The 22,603-nt window shown below is 36.4% G+C and overlaps 1 protein-coding gene across 3 annotated transcripts in view; it reads left to right on the top strand.

Moving 5' to 3' along the window:
• The window catches only part of SEMA3A (semaphorin 3A), a 280,469-nt gene that overhangs the window by 67,656 nt on the left and 190,210 nt on the right, over positions 1 to 22,603 (top strand). For all 3 annotated transcript variants that reach the window (XM_075599556.1, XM_075599555.1, XM_075599554.1), the window contains exon 2: positions 12,883 to 13,040. In XM_075599556.1, the coding sequence (XP_075455671.1) occupies positions 12,883 to 13,040 (158 nt within the window). The remainder of the gene's footprint in view (positions 1 to 12,882; positions 13,041 to 22,603) is intronic.

Consider the following 22,603-nt stretch of genomic DNA (forward strand, 5'->3'; position numbering starts at 1 on the left):
GCACACGCTCTATTACTGAGGTTTCTTGGTGATTAGCGCGTTAGAAAAAGTTCTAAATAAATAAGAGTCAAATATGAGAGAAGTCTATTATTTTTGCATAAGTTTCACAACACAATATCGGTGGATATCACCTGCTTCATGAACCCCTGTGAAGAGTTTGCACATCTCTAATCACAAGATAATTGCCTAAAATTGACAACAGAATCCATCAAATTGAATGTCAGGATTAAAATTTCACAACTGAAACATATTGTTTTGCCATGAGACAGAGCACAAATATTTTGTAAATATTTGTTGGAATCTTGTATAACAAATCATTATGAATGTTCAGAACATTATAATGTATTAACAATAAAAAAAAAAAAGCAATGAAACCATTTTGATATAAAAAAATTAAGACCTCCCTCTTTGGAGGAGCTTCTAATAAAAAGAACAGGAATGCAGTGGGGATAACAAGGTCATTAGAGGCCATGGCTGCTCACCGTGTGTCTTGCACTTAGGGGAAAACCTTCACTCGTGGCAACAAGTAAAATATGGTGTCAATACTAGAGATACAATCTCAAGAGCATTGGGTTTCTTTTATAAAGTAAACAGTATTGTCAATTGTGAGGGGGTGAATCTTACAGTTATGAGAATTGGATTCTAGATGTATGGTGGTCTGAGCTTGGAGACTGGTCCGAGGCTGCGGTAGGAGAGTGGCAGAGGGATAGGTTTTGAGCAGAGTAGAAAGAGCTTTTAAAGAGGCACTCCTGGAGGCACATTTAAAAAAAAATAGGTTTGAAGCAAGGGGTCTCCTGAGCTGAGCCGCGTTAATTTCAGCTCCCAGAACTCCCTGCTTCCAGAGATGCTTACCTCCGTAGAAGGTGCGGGGGTAGCAGTCCAGACTGGGATATTTGGGGCTACCGAAATGGTTGCTTCAAAGCTCCTGCGTCCGGTGGGGCAAAAGTCAGCTGTGGCGTAATCCCTTGCGGCTTCCTGTTGGCCCACGTGACGCAGGATATTTTACCAGATCTGAGATACTGGCACCCATAACGGAGGTAAGTATCTGGTGAAGCAGGTCCCCGCAGCTGGAATTAATCTGTTTTAGCTCTCGAGACCCCTTACTTCAAATTATAATTTTTTTTAAATGTAATGTGTCCCCAGGATTGCGCCTTTAAGAAGGAATGTATGCATGTAGGAGCTGTGTGATGGAGAATTTTTAATGTGGAGATGAGAATTTTTAATTTGTATAATGTACTGGAAGATAATGGAAGCATTAACATTCAGGCCACTTAATGTGCAGTGATATTTGGTAATAAAACGGGTTATATAGTATGTCATTTCACTAGATTACATTTTCTCTTTAGTACTATACATTCCGGCATGCTCATTTCTCCCAGCTATATTACGCAGCAGTAACACGTCTTACATTTACCAGTTAAAACCGAGTTGATGAATTGAGTCTTAGGCCATTATTGTGTAATGCAGGGGTGCTAAACTTCAGTCCTCAAGCCCCTAACAGGTCCGGTTTTCAGGATATCAACTGAGCCCCCGATTAAGCCACGTCTGCTGTAGCAGGGACTGATTGAGCCACATGTGCTGAAGCAGGGATATCCTGAAAACCTGACCTGTTGGGGTGTCTTGCGGACTGCAGTTAAGAATTCCTGCCATATGGAACAAGGGCCTTAGTGAGAATGTTGCATTTATGGGAAGATATGTATTTTTGATCATAACACGACCAACCTCACTGCTATGAAAATCTGAACTGCGGTGTTTAAAAATAGCTCCTGTTTTCATTATGGGGAATCAACATAATATTCTGTTCTTTTATTATGTTCCAGGCCTAATTAATGTTTTGAAGAATGACAAAGTGTAAAGAATATGTTATTGTTTCATGCTACATTTGTATTTCTTATTTGGATTTCTATTGGTGTTCCTCTCTGTGGAAGGGTACAGCTAATAGAAAACAAATGTTAACTCAAACTACTTTTCCCCATAGAAAACAATGAAGACCTCATATAAAACTTTTTTTTTTACGACTCTTTTGGGCACATTGAAAAATTGTTGACCTCAGCCCATTATGCAAAGCTTTAAAGTAGTTAACTGCATGTAACTATTTTATAACTCCTTTTATTTTAATAAAAAAAGGGAAACACCCGCTGAAATCAGGTAGCTTTACTCTGAGTTAAACATCAAAAAGCGAATACCAGACACGTTGATGTATATGAGAAGTGTATACCACACCTTGTTAACAGCGCCGCCCTAATTTTAAAAATATGTTTTAATGGACGTGTCTTTTGTTCCACAAAATGTGATTCCATAATACTGTGAGTGTATAAAGGCCTAATAAAGCTAGAGGAAGATTGACTATTTGATTTTGGTACACACTCATTTTTATGGTTAATAGTCAACTTTTACCCTTCAACAAAATATTTTACTGACATAATAAAGATAGCAAATTGACTTCGCTTGTATGTTTTTGGGTGGAGGGAGGATTATGGTTGCAAATGGGGATTGTGGCACGTGGAGATTCGTTGGGATATGCATATATCCCAACTGCAACTTAATTTTGCATTTAGTGCCAAAAAAATCCTATATTCAGTCATAAATCAACAAGACAATAGCATACACTCACCATTTTGAGGGTTCATATCCATTTGGGCAGGCGTCGTGTTTCTGTTAGTTATTCTATGTTTTGCTGATCTCTATCTGTATAAAATATGTTTTTCTAAAGGTGAAATGAAATTGTAGACACAGAATGGTGGGTAGCCGTGTTGGTCCTTACTACATGGAAGAAACAAAGGAGGGAGAGGGGGTAAGTGGTATGCTACCTTTTATTGGACCAACAAGTAGTTGATATGTCACATGCTTTGAACCTCCTGGGGTCCTTTATCAGAGATATGAAAGCTTGTAACACACCGGTTGTTTTGGTTCACGGATTTTCCACGAATCAGTCTGAAATAGGGCGACTCAACTTTTCCAAATTTTCGGGGGGTCACCGACAATCCAATCCGCTCGCGGGTTGCTGAATCCGCGGATTGGATTCTTAAAATCCACTAGAGGATTGCGGACCATGGATTGGATGGTTAAAATCACCAGTGGATTGTATTCAATGGCGGTTAGTATTCATCCGCATGGATTGAAACTGGAACCATCCGTCGACGGATTCACACCGCGAAATGGATTTTCAATGGGAAGCTCCGGAAATTCCACAAAACTGATTGTGACAGCTTCGTCCCTCTCTACTTTTGTGTCACTTTTTTTTTCATACAGTATAACACACTTGCGTTCCTAAAAGCACAATGCACAATGTATGTCCTCCACTGCTGTTATGCTTGAAACATGAGGCTATTTTCATTTAACGTGTAAGTTAGTTTTACACTTCTGCTGGAAACTAAGAATCCCTGCATAGCTGGTTATTTCGTGATTCAATCTGTTTGACACAATCTTGTTTTATTACACAATAACCTCAAACAAAAAATAGAGATTTCAATCAGCTCAACTCTATGGCTTCCAGATTTCCATCTGATTGACATCTGTCATGATGAAACATTTAACAACAACATGGAAATTTAAGATTGATTGAGCAGATGGGAAAAGAACCACAGTTAATGTCCACTTAGATTATTGATAAGATACATTTCCCAAGGTGATTCATTACCATGAAATTACAATAACAGACACTTTCAGTGAACAAAGCAGACACTTAAAAGTCAGCAAAGTTAAGTAATTCACAAAATGTTTTCCTTCTTCACCTTTCAAGGCAAGTTGTTCTTCACACACACACGTGGGGCCATGTATCAACATCTTGCTGCAAAACTGGGGTAACATTGAATGTTTCATTCTTTTTCATCGATATACCTGATGCTGTAGTTTTGCATCAAGTTTACCCCAATTTTGCTGTTGGAGATTTTGACACATAACCTCTACTGTACATTGTGAATATCCAAACACCTAGGAAAGATAATTTCTGAATAATAACATTCATGCTATTAACTCTCAACTCATCTTTTTCACTGTACAAGTTTTTCATCCACAAAAGCATACAGTATGTATTCTGTACTTTGCAAAGAGCTGGGACTGTATGCAATAGATTACTAAAAAAAGGGTTACAATGTAATTGTTCAAAAAGTTATCTACTTTTTTTAAATACCCATCTCTTTTTAGAATCAGATGAAAATAATTGTAATTGATATCAAATCAATTAACATGTTAAACATAATTTAATTTTTGTTTGTACCATTTAATTATTTTGTTTGTATGATAGTACATGTTTATACTTTCTTAACTTTTGTCTTAATAAATGATAGTATGGTCAAATGCATACAGATCCACACAGTCACAAAACTAAATTGTAAGGGTGCTAAGATGTAGACTCTGCTGATGCCTAAATATGTGACCCTAAAATAAAGACTACAAACGTAAGTATGTATACATTATTTTACTCCAAAGTTAAAGAGATTGGTGGATTAATTTTTTTAATACTAACCCTAATATAACACACAGGGAATGGGCATAGGCCCATATTCACTAAGCTGTGCTATTCAATAAGACCTCTTCTGGTGCTGGAAGACACCTTACAGCCCATTCATTTAAATACACTCAAATGTGCCATATTTGCTTAGAAGAGTCGGAAAGTGTCTTATGGAGTAGCATTGGTCAATAATATCTTAAAGAAAAATATAATTATGTATAAATAAAGAAGCTATTGAATAAGGTACCCAATTCAAAGAATCAAAAGTTCTGTCATAGACCACTTAGGGGTGAATTATATATACTCCAAAAAGACCCCGAATGGCCCCTTCATCAGATATAGAATAATGTCCTGAGATTGAAAAATGTCAGTTACTCCATACTGAGGACTGACAGCGGACATACCCATGCTCTTATTGAGGGATTACCAGTTTTAATAATGATCGTTTTCATATAGTACATTTATGAGAAGTTAAGGTATCAATACTCAGTGAATGATGAAAAAGACCATGATAAACCTTTATATATTTCAAAACAAAAACTCATGTTGCAAAAAAAAAAATACAAGATAAACAAAGAATCCAAACAAATCCAAACAACAATAATAAATTGGGACAAAACATTACTACAGAACTTGATGCCTACCTACTACATTACTACTGTTATTTATTGGATTATGTGTATTGCAGAGATTATGAAATAAAATATTTACAAACATTGATATATTTTATCTATGAATGAACTTCTTAAGGGTATAAGAGTTGTTAAAATAAAAACTCATATACAGTACTTCACCTTCCTATGTTACAGTGGTCTAAAAGTTACGTTAAAAACATGCTTCATATCACTGGTGTTTGTAAATGATTACATTTATAATACAATTACCCCAAAGAAGTATAACATTCCTGATTTGATACACTGCTCCACAAACGTTATTATCTTCCTTTAGTGGTATAGATGTGGTTAATGTACAATATGTGAACCATAAGATTAGCTCATAAAAGAACGCATACTACAACATAAGGTAACCATGAACATCAAGTTTCAAGCCATTTGCAATCTAATATAATTCTGATTCTAATGATCTTTCAGTACAGTGGATAGGACCATTTACTGTTACACAAAGAGAAGACGGGTACACTGTGCCTGAGGTGGTCTTTTGGATCTTCTTTATATTAGTTGCGACAAGGGTTCCCATGGTTTGAATAAGGAATGGGAACTGATATGCTTCCTTCTACACAATTTTTTCTCTCCCCTGTTTGGAAACATGTGGTTTAATGTTCTTTGCTTTAATTCATTCCTATGTTTATGTATCTCTTTTTCATCTTGATATTGGGCAATATTTCTAAGGCAAAAGGCATGTGATTATGGGGACAGCAATAAGCCCTTCCCCCAATCTCCTAAAATACCCACCTGCTCCTCATCAGTCACTGCAGTTTCGGCTTCCCTCCACTCTCCCCTCCTCCATATTCTACCATCTTTACCCTAGAGTGGGCCCTTTTTTAGGCCTTACCCATATTTACGCTCAGGCCGAAGTATTTTTCTATAGTTTCAAATTTTGCGCCAGAAGTCACCATATGGCCTATTCACTTTAATGTGCCGTACGGTGTCTTCCAGCATTGGAAGGTGTCATAGTATTGTGCCACTTGTGCTTATTCCCTGTGTCTTTTCATGGGGCTATTATTAAGGTGTATTAGTGAACCCATCACTTTGAGTTTGGGCTATAAAGGGATATATCACACCCAATGTAAATAATCTCTGATGAAGTTCTGACTGCAAATATAAAATGCATCCGGTGTTACTCCATTTTGTCAGCATGTTATATAGAATAGAATCAATATTTTGTAAACTTTCTTTGTTGGTTTCACACAGTTTTTAGTTTTGGTAAATGGCGTGGTGGTGTGATTATTTATAACTACAAAGCTGGCCAGCGTGTGTAAGAGAACAGAAACCCAAAAACACATTGGGGCCTATGCAGAGAGCAGCGAATTTTAAAATTGGCGAGTTTAATAAAAAGTAGCTTTTTTGGAGAGTTTTATTCTCCATATGCAGAAATGTGCGAATTCTGCTATGTTTAACATGAATGCGTGTGGCGAGTTTAAATTGGCGAGATGCGCGCTGCAGAAATGTGTTAAAAAAAATTTGCGCCTTTTTTTTCCCTTTGCTATGGCCGCGAGCGGCAGCTTCTTGCCAACTTTTTCTGGCGAGGCAAAAAGTAGACAATCGCGCCATTTTATTGGCGCGAACAGCCGCTAGATGCCGTTCGCGCCTCTCTGCATAAGGATATTTTTAAAACTGGCGAGATGGAGGTTCTCGCCAGCCGCGAGGCGAGTTTTAGAAATAGAAAAAAAAAATTGGCGCGTTTTTCGTAACTCGCCATTTTCTGCTGTTTTCTGCGCGATTTTCTCCAAAAAATGGCGAGTTTTGAAATAGCGCTGCTCTCTGCATAGGCCCCATTGTTGGAATTCTTCAAAAATGGTAACAAATTACCCTTAATGCCAGGCCCAACGCCCTCTAAACTTTTTAAAATACCAATGAAACACCCCATGCAGTGAAGTAGAGAGAGATGTGGGAATGTCTTCAAATTTGCTTAGCAAAATATTCTACCAATATATTTTTGTTTGCGAAAAACTATGCCTGATTTGCAGGAAAAAAACGCATCTCTTCTTGATTCTGTGTTTGAATAAACACTGTTCATTGACTAGAGTTGTGTGAATATCTTCACAAAATATTTTGTGGGGGAAAATTTTTTGCACATTTGACCTGGTTCACGAACTTCTGGTGATCTTTACTATGGGTCAGAGCTGCTGTAGTTCTGTTTTCTCTAAGACAACTGAACCGTGCGAGATTAGAAGAGTATTCAGATTCTACAACATTCTACAGTACGTGCATAAAGCATGAGCTTGAAAAATATCCAATGAAAACCTATCAATATGACTCAATGTTGAAATACGGTGGAGTTTGCTCAAGTTATCATATATCCAGGGATGCACAGAAAGAAAATGTCTCATTTCAGATGTTTGTAACTCTAAAATAAATAGAACATTTTGTATTGACCGATGTTTATCAGTAAAATATCCGCGGGAAAAATACCACATAATCACATGAAAACAAACTGAAATCTAATCATTTCAATACACTGCCATAATAATGTACTGCATGCATTTATTAAAAATCAGCATTTGATTATGAAAGTATATACTGTACATGCTGATTAAATAAATTATACCAAACATGTCAAAAATGATTAGTGGACCATATACAGTATAGACTGTAACTCTTAATTGGTTAAGAATGTCTTAATATCTTGATATAGGCTGTACATAACAAACAGTTTTGCAACATATAACATCTTCAAGCTATGTCAGATTATACAAGGATGTTTTTTTTCTCTGCAGAGCTTACAGTATGTTGATGAAAGAAAAACACGTGATGACAGGGTAGAAACATTTTGTGGCATGTGGAGATAAGGTGGCATGAAACCCAAGGTCACAAAGAGGGTCAAAGCCCAAGACAGTATTAGAACAAAGATCTTTTGAACCCAAGTCATGTGCCCTATATCACTGCACAAATACTATTCTTACATACTGTATATACAAGCCACTGCGTTATAGCAAGCTTTCTTAGCATTCATTCACATGTAAGAGTGTTGATAATTAGGGTATATAGATTTTCGCCTAGTTGAAGTTAAAACTGACTCAATTCTTTTTCAGCAAAAAATAGACTTTTCTCTGATTTCAAAATATATATTTGGGCAGAAACAAAACTGTATGCATGAAAGTGTTTAGTTATCATGAAGACAGCTAAGCCGGCACAAATATTGATATCAGTTTTGTGATAGAAATACGTTCTTTTACATTTAAATGTACATAATAAAAAGCACCTTTTGCAGATGACATTGATGGCTCATACTAAAGAGAAGAAATGATGACTGCACCATAGATCATAAGCATTATCTAAAGGATTTAAATAGCCATTTTGACATAACATTGACTTTAAAGGAGTCATTTATAAAACTCTACTGGCTGCAAAACTAGTGCAATAATGGAAAAAACAGCGCTGTCATTTTTTTAAAATGCCATTTTTTTGCAATGGGTTTTTTTTTTCTTCTTTAAATCTTGTGACATGGTTGCACCAGGTAGACTTTGATATGTAGCCACGTGGGAGAGTTGTTTTTACCATGTGTGTTTTGGAATTTGAAGCCTTTTTCACACCTGTTTGGCCTTGCTTGCTTGAGTTTGTGAGGTGGTAACACGGCCGGGTAAAGAGATTCACATATTGTAATAGGATAAATCTGTCTTGTGCTGATTTTCCTTTTAGTTTCTAGGAACCCTGTCAGGTCTGCAGTGGAGTACAGGCATACCCCGCTTTAAGTACACTCACTTTAAGTACACTCGCGAGTAAGTACATATCGCCCAATAGGCAAACGGCAGCTCACGCATGCGCCTGTCATCACGTCCTGAACAGCAATACCGGTTCCCTACCTGTACCGAAGCTGTGCGCAAGCGGGGAGACTATAGAGCCTGTTACAGATGCATTATTTACATCAGTTCTGCACGTTTATGATGATTGCAGTACAGTATATGCATCGATAAGTGGGAAAAGGGAGTGCTTCACTTTAAGTACATTTTCACTTTACATACATGCTCCGGTCCCATTGCGTATGTTAAAGCGGGGTATGCCTGTAAACCTTTGGCTAACTATTTGCATGTCAGTTTACCGTGCAGCAGCTTATCCTGAATTTACTAGCAGATCCAAGCATAGGAGATAAAAAGCGAAGCAAACTTCTGGTTGACTGGTCTGATTGTCTTGCACTTTTTAGGGATTATAGATCAAAGTCTCCCAATTCTGATTTTGCCATTGACGGCTTTTGATATATACAGTTTATTCATAGTAATCATTGGATTTTTTTTTATTATTATTGCCAATACACTCAGTGGATTCCACAACCTGTGGATGGATTTGTAAGATCCAATCCACGGATTCCGCAATCCGTTGGCAGATTCTTAAGCATCCGTAACATGACACGTAAGATTTAAACAATGCAGGGAGATACTGGCACCCCGTACTGGGGCCTGTAACGTGGGAAGCAGATTAATGCAGTTCAGCTCCGGAGACCCTCTTTTCAATACTGTGTTATTATTAAAATTAAAAATAAGTTGTTTATTATAGCGAATAGCCACTAAGGTAATGAAGGGGTTAAACCAGAGTAATACAAAAAAGACACAGCGCACAATGCTCATAGTGCATTAAAAATTATATTCTCATAAACAATAAATGGGTGAGTAATGTGCGTACATCAAATGCAGTAACAACAAGCAGTTTCGGGATATGTTACCCAACGCCTCTGGAGATCGGAATAGGTGTAGAAACGCTGATATCTCTGGTGCAGGGTCCTAGTGGGGTAGATGCACAACCTCTGCTGGTCCTTGCTCCCCAGAGCACGAGTAGAACGGGAGCTACTGGCCCATGCAGTGCTAGTCCCTGATGAAGAAACCTGTTGGTTTCGAAACGCGTAGGACATTCTGGACAAGTGCTCTACCTTTCTACTAGCACCCTACTGCGCGAGCTGACTGAGTTTGAACGGCGCCGAAATCGGCGACTCCCCGTGGTGACGTCATCAACCAGGAAGTGTTTCACACGGAGGAGAGTGCCAGCGCCCAGCTGATGCTTAGTTTCGCTTTGCCAAAGCACTGCATGGGCCAGTAGCTCCCGTTCTACTCGTGCTCTGGGGAGCAAGGACCAGCAGAGGTTGTGCATCTACCCCACTAGGACCCTGCACCAGAGATATCAGCGTTTCTACCCCTGTGAGGACACCTATTCCGGTCTCCAGAGGCGTTGGGTAACATATCCCGAAACTGCTTGTTGTTACTGCATTTGATGTACGCACATTACTCACCCATTTATTGTTTATGAGAATATAATTTTTAATGCACTATGAGCGTTGTGCGCTGTGTCTTTTTTGTATTTATCTGTTAGCTCCAGGGGTCCCTGAGCCCCCCCTCCATTGCAGCTGCAGACGCTCTGTTCAGGTCACGTAATTTAATTTATCCTATTGTCACAATTAATCACGTCACGTTTATAATAGTTGCGCACTTTAATTCTCTTTTTTCACGTTAAACCAGAGTACCTGGTTTGTTGGGGGTAGAGGGGGTGGGTGAAGGGTGTATTTGGCCTGTGGTGAGTGTTTAGGCCTACTGGGTGGGTAGCGGGAGGGGTAGTGACCTCTGAGGTAATGAAGGGGTTAACTCCTCCCGCAACCCTCCCAGTAGGCCTAAACACACACCCTGGGCAACTCCAACCTTCATCCACCCTCCAACAAATCGGGCACTGGCATTTAACCCCTTCATTACCTTAGCGGTTAGCCGCTAAGGTAATGAAGCTGCCTGCAAATGTATTTTTATTACATAGGATTGAAGCAGGGGGTCTCTGCATCTGATATTAATTCGTGTCAGCTCCGGAGACACTCGGCTTCAATCCGATGTAGTAAAAATAAATGTTTTCTTAAGAGTCACATCGCGGATCCCCTGAACGGTGGCGAGATCAGAACCTGTGAGTTGCCTGCAAGTTGCAGCCACGATGTCCATCTCGGAGCTACCTGAACAGCTTGATATTTGTAAAAAATGCGAGTTTGAGCTACAGCTCGGTTTGACATTGCGAGAGGTCTACCGATCGGGAAGAAGCAGTTTTATAGCGAGTTTGGCATGTTATCAAAGCTTTCTGATACACTTGCAAACTTGCTAGAAAAGTGCTCAAAACTGTCGATAAGTCACTTATAGAAGTTTACTGCATAGGCCCCTATGACTACTTAGCTCTTGGAAATGTATGGAGTCTTCATATAATCCAGGGATGGCCAACACAGTCCACAAGGCTCACCAACAGGTCAGGTTTTAAGGAAATCCAAGGGGGCTCAATCAGTGGCTCAGTCTTTGACTTTGACTATGTTTAAATATATGCGAACATGTTCCTATATCAGACCATTTCATTTAAGGGAAGAAGCAAACTCTGTTATCCTACAAGCATTTGGGGCATTGTAGTATGGAGTATGTACAATCACTGTTGTGACTCAGAAACCTACTCCAAACAATCTTGGTGGCAAATGGTCAGCATATGTACACAAAAGGCTATGAACAGCGTGTGTGGAAAGAGCTAGAGCAGACCCAAAGAAGCCTTATTTTAGTAAGAGGAAAAGGACTCCACCACTTTTTTGTGAGCCTTTTTTGTCTATTTGATATTCAAAAGTGTCCTAAATTTCAGATTTTATATCAGCAATATAAAGGGTACTAAAATTGTGTAATTTTCCAGGGTATATGCTACACGTCCAGACATCCTTTCCAGCGTCATGACTTTAGCCCTTATTTAATAGTTAATCACTGTCAGATTCCTTCGTTGTCGTGACCTGTTGTGTCTACAAATATTGACTCAGCATGGTTATTTGTGTTTTAGTAGCTGATATGCTCTCTTGGTAGGACACAAATGCCAGTACAAAGACTTCATATAGTTAGTTCCCTGAAAGATCCTGTAATATCATTAGCTGAGAGCTAAGCACTTATTTCTTTCTTTATATTGCCTATGAAATATTTTCTACAAATGTGCATTCTATACTACAGATCAAATGAATGGACCAGTTATCCCCTCGCAAGATTCTAACTCTTCAAATTATAAAAGGGGGAAATAATCAGGGCTCCAATTAAATATTTTTGTTAGGAAAAGATAAAAGGAAAATAAGTAATTGCTGTTGTGGTTTATAGTGCATGCGGGTCATTAGCCAATAATAGCTGCAGTATTCTGTGTTCTTGTTACAATATGGGGACCAACCACATGGAATTTATTTAAAAAAAAAAAACGTATATGTTATTGAAAGTTTTTCATGTTTAGATAGACATTAATCATACAAGTGTACATGTTTTGACCACTATTATAAATAATATTTATTTAGCTGAACAATCAAGTAAGGAATATAGAAATAATGGTGTTAATGATTAGATACGAAGATAACATTGGAAACGTTTGAAGTAAACACAAAATAAATAATTAAAGTGTTGTTTTGGTTTATTTCCAAACAAATGACCAATTACAGTGTAACCTGTGGTGTGCTTTTATGTTAAATATAAATAAAGACATACAAGCATGTTAAGGCTGCATGAAGTCAGAGATGTTAAACATTAAAACAACCAATTGTTAAACACAGATATTGGTTGGATTTAGTACACACACACTTCCAATATAATATTGCAGCAGTAAAGCTTTCATCACCTAAAAAAAAATAATAATCAGTGAGTACACATACAGTATCAAAGAAAGACCTAAACCACCCATTTTCCTATTTCTTCATCTTGCAATGCCAACGACCTGCTTTACTTGCATGATTTTGCTCCTTTGATTAACAAACATCCTTCTAATGTTATTTGATTTGCTTATCTCTTATAGAAATGCTGGACTCCAACAATTTAATCACATTCAACGGCATGGCCAACAGCTCCAGTTACCACACTTTTGTGTTAGATGAAGAACGGGGAAGACTGTACGTGGGGTCTAAGGATCACATATTTTCCTTTAACCTGGCTAACATCAAAGAATTTCAAAAGGTATTATTTTTATTCAAATACATATTGTTTCTCTTTGCGTTGCACTTCATACATCATTCAGTGCCAAAATATTTTCAGTTTACGTAAAATCTTAGGGCCCCTATTCAAAATGCTGGGAAGCCGTCCTCTCTTTGTCAGGGAAGATGTAAGTCTCATCTTCCTGGACAAACAGAATACAGTATGCCTCCGCAGCATATTCAATTGGGGCATATTCAATGTGTGCTAAATTATTCTTGTACTCCCATTGCTTGAAGTTTACTGCATCTCGCCATCAATTAGTTTATTATTATTATTATTATTATTATTATTATTATTATTATTATTATTATTATTATTATTGTTTAGATGAATAGTGGAATGATGTTTACATGTATTTGAAGTAACTTTAAATGAATAAACATTGCACATTTGGAGCTACGTGACTTTATAATACACTATTAACTTTCCTGTATAGACTAACTTTATAAATGTCCTTATTTTTCAACAGATACGTTGTGGTATATTTAAATAATATATGTAATCAGCATTATGTAATGTTGCACAGGTTATCCAGGAGAATCACCCATGGATTCATCTGGAGTTAAAACATTTTTTAAAGGGAATGTTTCGACAACCGTGAAAATGCAAAGCAATAATCATAGAGTTAAAACATATTCTTTCCTATTACTGCCCATTCAAGTGTTGTACTCCAGAGATCTGGCTGAGAAGAAGGTTGGGTGTCACATACTCTCTGAAATCCACCTCCACTCGTTCAACAAATTCTAACACTCTCTTAAGTGGTGCACGCCAGAATATGATGCAGAGATAACAGGCAGCAGCATATGGGGCGAACCTAAAACAGGAATCACATTGTTATGGACTGCAACCAAAACAAAAAAGCACACACATTTACACAGATAATAACAATAAAATGATCATTACAATAGGACATCTGTGACCAAAACATTTATTTTTGAATGCTCGGTTTTCACTTGAACTTATGAATATGCCTCATAAATATTTTTGCACGATTATAATTATAGTTGCTAAATAAAAAAGGCAATACTCTCATCATGCAGTTACTTGGAAGGGCTTGATTGCATATAACAGTCACTTGGTGTAATGGCTGGTGTAATGGCTCATTGCATGTGACTGCCCTTACGTAAAACAATTAGGGAGGGGACTTTGTCTCCACAACAAGTTCATTAACCTCTTCTGAGGTTGGAGCCTGAAACTTTTACGGGCCATAAAATGTGTCTTTTGTTTAATAATAGTAAAAAAAAAAAAACATTTTGGAGGGTTTTAATGCTCTATCAACACTATATGGAATCAATTTTAAATGAAAAGAAATTGGGCTTTGTTAGTGGTTAATTTTGCACTGCATTTTTCCATTAATAAAATCTATTGTGCATTATAAACCAAGAGGGAAAAAAGCAAAGAGTTAACAAGTGGCTGAATGATTACCACTCTATCTTGTCTTTAGTGGAGCGCCTAATATAACACTCAGTGCCGGCGTCTTTGACCTTGGGCATGTTTCTCTGCTCCTATGTACCATGATAGGGTTCCTTGTGAGGTTACATACCCTGTAAGGATAAAAGAATTAGGACACGTCCTGTTAAAGATTATCTGAAATTACACGAATATTAAAGTAAATGTATGTTTCATCCTATTCTTTCCGTGGCATTGTATTTCAGAAGGACATCTATTCTTAATCATAGGCTGCTTTTATTACATTAAGTACCCCGTGTCAAAATTTGGTCCACAAATTACATGCGGGCCTTTTGTTAATATTAGAATGTGACGATGTTGTTAAGAAAATTGCGCTAAGGTATGCAATTTGACTTGCCAACTACCTGAAATATGGGTTTTGCAGGAGATTCAATTTGACATAAACCTTTGATTTACCCAGAACGTGAAACATGGGGATTATGCGCCTTCTCTCTTCTCTCTTCTCTCTTCTCTCTCTCCTCTCTCTCTCTCTCTCTCTCTCTCTCTCTCTCTCTCTCTCTCTCTCTCTCTCTCTCTCTCTCTCTCTCTCTCTCTCTCTCTCTCTCTCTCTCTCTCTCTCTCTCTCTCTCTCTCTCTCTCTCTCTCTCTCTCTCTCTCTCTCTCTCTCTCTCTCTCTCCTCTCTCCTCTCTCTTTTCTCTCTCTTCTCTCTCTTCTCTCTTCTCTCTACTCTCTCGTCACTGGCGGTACTGCATATATTCAAAAGATGATACAGTAGGCAAATGTCATTTTTGAAAATCAATCTGTGAGTATTCATGCTTGCGAATTAATGCCAAATGATTTGCCCATTTATAATAATGAGCGGTGGCACTCTAGGGGCCCTTATGACATACAGGGTAAGTCATGTGATTTTTGCTAATTTTCGAGAGGGAGAGGAATCACAGCTCCAGCCGACAAAGGATTTTCACCTTATTTTCAATGTTAAAAAGCTTAGAATAAAATGTAATGATTTTTAAACTCAGTGTACACGTAGAGCACGAGTGGCCAACTCCAGTCCTCAAGGGCCACCAACAGGTCAGTTTTTAAGGATATACCTGCTTCAGCACAGGCGGCTCAGTTAATGAATATGTTTTTATATACAGCTGAAGACACAGATGTTCCCTTCCCCTTTTCATGGGGGGTCCCAGTCAGAAGAATGCCCCGCCCCCTACATTAACAGCCAAGGCTTTTACTGTCCCCCCGGAGCTGCAGCGTTTTATATATATATATATATATATATATATATATATATATATATATATACAAATATAGCTGTATGCTCATCTGCATGTCTTAGGCAGGTCTGCAACCCCGCCTTTCCCCATCAAGGTCGAAACAGCTGTCTGTGGGTGGTTTTCTGGGTATGCACCTTAACCCTGGCTGTGCTCAAAGCTGTGACCATGCAGCAAGCTTAAGCCTATAGGGAACCATGTTAAAATGGTTATTGAGGCAAAAAGTGACACTGTGTGCTCATTTGCATGTCATTTCCCAGAATCCCTTGCTGCAGTGGAAGTGCTGTATGCTGGGTGATAATGGGGAAAGGCGGGGTTGCAGACCTGCCTAAGACATGCAGATGAGCATACAGCTATATTTGCATATTTGCTTTCCTGTGGAGGGTTTTTGTCACTTTTTTTACTCACCATAACTTAACTCAGTATTATGTTTTATATATATATATATATATATATATATATATATATATATATATATATATATATATATATATATATATATATATATATATATATATATATATATATATATATATATTGTACACACATAAAGTATTTTATATTTTACATTCAAGCCCTCATGCCTCTGTACTTCTGACCCTCGGGAACGCTCTATGGAAATCTTCTTCCAAGTTTTATGCTTTTTTCCCATGTATATAATATCTTGACAGACAGAACATGCAGAGATATAAAGACTACGGGGTTCTCTTTTATGAGTAATAGAGAGCAGGTATTTTATGCATAAGGCTCAATAGATCATAATGTATATTTTCCCCTTCACTAACCTTTTTTTGTCTTTTGTTAAAATTCAAGCAAGTTTATTTAACGAAGCAGAATAGGGATTCAATGTACCTGTAACAGGGTTCTCACTAGTGGAGCAGACATCAATGATAACATGTTATTATTCACTTGTCATTTCAATTCCATATGTTGGACAGAGAGAAAAAAAAAAACGTATATTCACTTCCTCTTCCCTTTTTAATGAATAGAGAGGAAATATTTTGAATCATACACAAAATGTGCAAAGCATCAGGATTAATTAGGAATCTTGTATGAAACTGAGAACAGTGTATCTCTTGGAATGGATTAGTATTGATATCATATGGAATGGTTTAATTGTGTCTTTTTTTGGTCTGTGCAAGACTCAGTGTATAGAATGGTTGCAATGTGCACTAAACAAACACTGCTATTTGTGGCAGTTCTTGGTTATTTACAGAAGGTACTGTATATATTGTCACTTTTTCATTCTTAGAAGATACTTGAGGGGTTCAGATGTCATGTGTTGTTACAGTGAAGTGTAACTATTCAGTGGTCAGAATCTTAAAGCACTATTGCCTTTATAAACTAAAAATGTGTGCCCACCTTAGGTGGAAAGGAACGGGTCTCCGGAGCTGAACTGTGTACATTTCAGCTCCAGGGACCCTGTGTTGCTCGAGACAATTACATCAGAAGGTTCCCAACAAAAAAAAAACAAGATATACACCACTTTAATACAGATATGCATTTGGTTTGCACTTGTTATTCTAAGCATATAGTTAAACAAAATACTAAAATACTAGCAGAATATATTACTACTAGGAGACATATTTACCTATTTTCAGTTTCAGTGACTGCCTATTTCCTTTACTTATCAGTGAAGTTAAAATCTCCCTCAGGGGAAACAAAATGGTTGCCCAATAGGAATCTGCAACATCATAAGTTGTGGTTTCCGATATAATGGCCATTTTAAATCCCCTTTAAAAATCAGGTCATAATACAGGTAACTTCGCCAGTAAATATCTCGGGGAACTGTGGGGTCCCCAAAGCTAAAATGAGTGTGTTTCATCTCAGGATCGAATACCCTAATCGAATACTATGTAAAAAAATTGAGGTTAGTTACAGTGGATTGGTCCTTTAAGCCAAAACATCAGAAAACCTGGGAGACAGTCAAACACCAAAACAATTAGAGCAAGTAACCACATGTAGTAAATATGCTAAAAAGATTTATGAATCGTTACCTTTAAAGGTCATACCTTCACCTTTATGTTGTACTGTATTTTCACACTAGCTAAACCTACAGTGTAGTCTATAGTTCTTATATTTTGGTTAGTGGGTTGACATACATGTTTTCAATGTAAAGATAATTACTGAATTACTTTCTAAAACTTAACAACATAAAACTTACATACCCTGGTAAATATTACAATGACTAAATGAGAACTGTCTGAATATATAACAGGTTACAACTGTATTAAAAGTAAGCCAAATCCAATAAAACTATAATGCATAGGAAGTTAATTATCATCCAGGTGTTTAGGTAATTTGTCCTACCAGTACCACACTAGAGCTATCTGTTCAATGTCACATGTAAATAGTCTGGACTGAAAATCATGTCTGTAATGCAGCCTTGCTTCCATTTATATTACATTATCTGAGGCTCCCAACTGAATCATAGACTGGTATTAAATGAGGATCATGTTTTATTCTATACGTAATTCCTTAAAGCTTTTCAACAAGCATGAATAATTGACTGTGAGGATCTCTGGATTTTCCAGTGGGTGAGAAGCCTTTTTTTACTTTGCTAGAAGTACTAAGCTTAGGTAGTATTAAAAGACTAGCAGTAATCATTGCCTGCAAAGATATCCATCCGTGTAGCCATATCTAAATATCTATGTATTATGGCACAATGCCAAGCAAGCTTATACGATAGTATTTAGTTGCTGACTCTAGATTACCTATTGTCATTTCCTCCATAAACATATTGGCAACCAAGATCTAATAAAAGTAGTAAATAGCATTTAAAAATATTTAGGCCCATATTTACCAAGCAGTGCTATGCCAGCTTTGGGCACTGAAATATACTTTGACACATTCAAACAAATGGGTCACAAAGGTGTTTTAGGGCACACAAATCTGCTTAGTAAAGATTATTTGTGTAGACATTTGGTCTTAATAAAGTGTATCTTTTTAACAGACTCAGTGTGAGCATCATTGGACCTGTATATTTTATGGTCTGTTGTGCACCAATAATAGGGATTCTTACTAGTGGCAAGTACTCCCTAGTTACAAATCGCTATTCTCTGACATTCCGTCTATCTCCCTGGTAGCACGCAACCTCCATACGACCCTTCAAGGTGAACAGTGGTTAGTTAGTGCGAGGTACCCTAATCTATTTCATCTATAAAAGTACCCACAGCCACAGTCTGATGATATAATTCAGTATAAGACAGCGCATGCTGCAGTTCCCAGACACCTTGTGTGAGACTCTGATAGGCAGTAGCATCGCACAACCGCAGCGTGACGTCAACGTGTTTTTTACTCTATGTGATTTGTCGTCGTCATAACTGAATGCGTCACATACTCTTTCATTCCCATTACTTTATTGATACAAATTAAAAATACTATTAGAAGAATTGGTAAAGAAAAGATTAGAAAAAACCTATATGTATAACTATAGTACAAAAGATACATTAAATATTAAGTGTGAAAAAATGTTTGCAGTAATATACAAATTTAATATTTATATTTTTAAATAATGTAAATTTGTCTAATTGTACAAATGTACAATACAATAAGGATTAAATTATTTATATTAATAAAGTGAAAATGCATAAAAAGTGCTTAAAAGTGACAATCAAAAGTGAAAGATATATATATATATATATATATATATATATATATATATATATATATATATATATATATATATATATATATAAGCCAACCTCACATTGATGATACCCATCAAGGTTGAAACATGTCTGTGAGTGGGTTTACTGACTTTACATCTCCAAAGCCCTTGCTTAAAAGCTGTGTTTAAAGCAGCATGCATTGGCTAAGGGTTGCTCATGTAATGTGAGCATGAGATAAAAGGTGGCACTGTGTGCTCATTTGCATGTCATTTCCCAGAATCCCTTGCTGCAGTGGAAGTGCTGTGTGTTGGGTGATAATGGTGAAAGACAGGGTTGCAGACCTGTCTAAGACATGCAAATGAATATATAGGAATATTTACAGTTGCTTTATGCTTTACTGTGGAGGGTTTTAGTCACTTTTTTTACCCATCATAACCTTAATAAATATATATATATATGTATATATGTATATATATATATATATATATATATATATATATATATATATATACATATATATACATATATATAAATTAAAGTTATGGTGAGGGAAAAAGGCAACAAACAACCTCCACTGTTAGCATATAGTCAATAAAGAATATAACTTGTGAGCATGTCTTAGACAGGTCTGCAACCCTGCCTTTCAACCATTATTACCTAGCATACAGTGCTTCCACGGCAGCAAGAATCCCTTGCTGCAGTGGGAGTTTTTTGTGTTGCCTTTTTCACCCACCATAACTTAAAATGTATATGGAAAACCTACCCAGCCTAGAAATATTGCAAAGCAAGTATAAACCAACCTCACACTGATGATACCCATCAAGGTTGAAACATATCTGTGAGTGGTTTGGTTTGTTTTGCTAGTCCCATGCTGTGCTTAAAAGCTGTGTGAACGGCGATGCATTTGCTTAAATGGGCTCCATGTGGATTGATATTCCAGGCAAAAGGTGACACATTGTGTGCTTATCTGCATGTCATTTCCCAGAATCCATTGCTGCAGTTTGAGCACTGTATGCTAGTGATAATGGTTGAAAGACAGGTTTGCAGACCTTTCAAAGACATATGAATGTGCTCACAAGTGATTTTATATATATATATATATATATATATATATATATATATATATATATAAAATATAATTATAATATATATATATATATATATATATATATATCATAAAACACTTGGCTATAATACCATAACTCAGTTCAATTACACTTGACCAGAACTCCCTTTACGATAATAATAAATAAATAATTATATATATATATATATTTAAAAAATGCAGATAGCATTAAATACAAAAAACATCTAAAAATAGAGTAAGATTCACAGCTTCATTAAAACCCAAGGAAAACCTAACTTTCATCTTGACGATCCAATATTGTTCTTTCTTAAGAAGTAATAATTCTGCATCTATTCCCAACCTGATGTTGGCTTTTTACTGATTATATACCCCACAAATGCAAATGATCAGGATTGCAATCACGGACTTTAGAATAACGAGTTAGTAAATAACTAAGAAGTTTATTTGGGCTAAAAACGTTGGAATATTTAAAAACACCCCAACATTTTTACTTCAAGGTTTCCCTTAGTATTGCCTATATTTTGCAGGGCATTTTTACTATAAATTAAATACATTAATCAACAATACAAGTTTTGCAATTGATAAAAAGCATTAAAATCATATAGAGTACCAGTTACTATATCTTAGAGATAAAAGTACAGGAAGGTACGATTAATTCACTAACCCTACATTTAGTACACTTGTAACATCCTTCAAGTGGCGGTAACCCATATCAGTTTATCCTGACTGTTATCCTTCCTCAAACGTATTGGTCACATGATGCAGGAGTGCCAGAGGGATACTTGGCACTATCAAGGTTAATTAAAGAGGAGCATTGTTTAAATTTAGACTTGTTTAAACAGTTCCTTTTCATTCTAATTCATTGACTGTAGGGAATATTGTCATTGTGAAGCGCTATGTACATTAATGGCGCTATATAAATAAAGACATACAATAAAATACATTCCATATAATGCCATGATTAGAAATGGGATCAAGCTATGAAATAACATTTATATTTTTAAGTAATGTAGTGGTGGATATATAATTCCCCTCAATATATATTCCACATTAAACATATATATATATTTTTGAGAATTGACACAAGTTAACTGCATTAATTTTCTTAAGGTTTTCCACAAAATTTACAAGAAAGCTCTCACGACCATTCCAAATAATAAAATGTTATCAATGTACTTCATCCCAACAATAATCTGTGAAAGCTGTACATTGACTTTCCAAAATATTAGATCTTCAATATCTAGTCTTCAACATACTGTAATTTGTAAGTTTCTGTTGGTTTTTAGTGAAGCTGTGGATATTATACTTTTTTGAGATTATTTTTTGTCAACATTTTTTTAAATATATAATTTAGTATTATTAATTGTAAGGGAATTATATTATGGTACGTATTTTATAATATATCATTCTTTATTCATATTTTCTATATTATATTTACACATTGGGACATTATGTTAGAAAATACATAAAGTGGTTAAAACGTTCTAAATTAGCATGGTATTAGATAAAATGCAATCCATTTATATATTACTATATATTTGATCAATCAATTGTGCACTTTTTATTTTTATTATAAAATATAACTATTGAGTCTTCATAAAGTATACATAAAAAAATCACATTAATAATATGAAATTGATAAACAAATATTAATGTACATATATTTATTTTCTACTATGGTGGTACATATATATTGTTCCATTCTTGTCTTTACAATTTCCCCTAATTGCGTTTTAAATTGTATCAATAAAGTCATGGGTATATAATGGTGCGAGGCACATTCGGGGAAGAACCCCTGACAAAGCATGTAATACCAAATGCATTGCGGTCAAACTGTGTTGTTGCGCTTTCCTGCAGTGAAGCTACTGATGGAGTCTCACACCTGGTGTCCAGGGACAGCAGCAAGTGTGGTCCTATGCTGAATTATATCATCAGCTTGTGGATACTTTTATAGACTGTTGGAGCTTGCCAATACGTAGTGATATATGTTATCTTGTTTCTATTAATAAGTATATTTACTTACCTCCAATGCATCTTTGAATCCATCCAATAGGAAATTGCATTTGATTATGCTGTGGCACCGTATGAGTCCACAGGACTGAAAGTGCTTTAATTTAATTTCTCTGGAAGGTGCACAGACACTGGTAACTACACAGATTAGTGTCTCA

The sequence above is a fragment of the Ascaphus truei genome, chromosome 5, assembly GCF_040206685.1.
Source record: "Ascaphus truei isolate aAscTru1 chromosome 5, aAscTru1.hap1, whole genome shotgun sequence".
Lineage (NCBI taxonomy): Eukaryota > Metazoa > Chordata > Amphibia > Anura > Ascaphidae > Ascaphus > Ascaphus truei.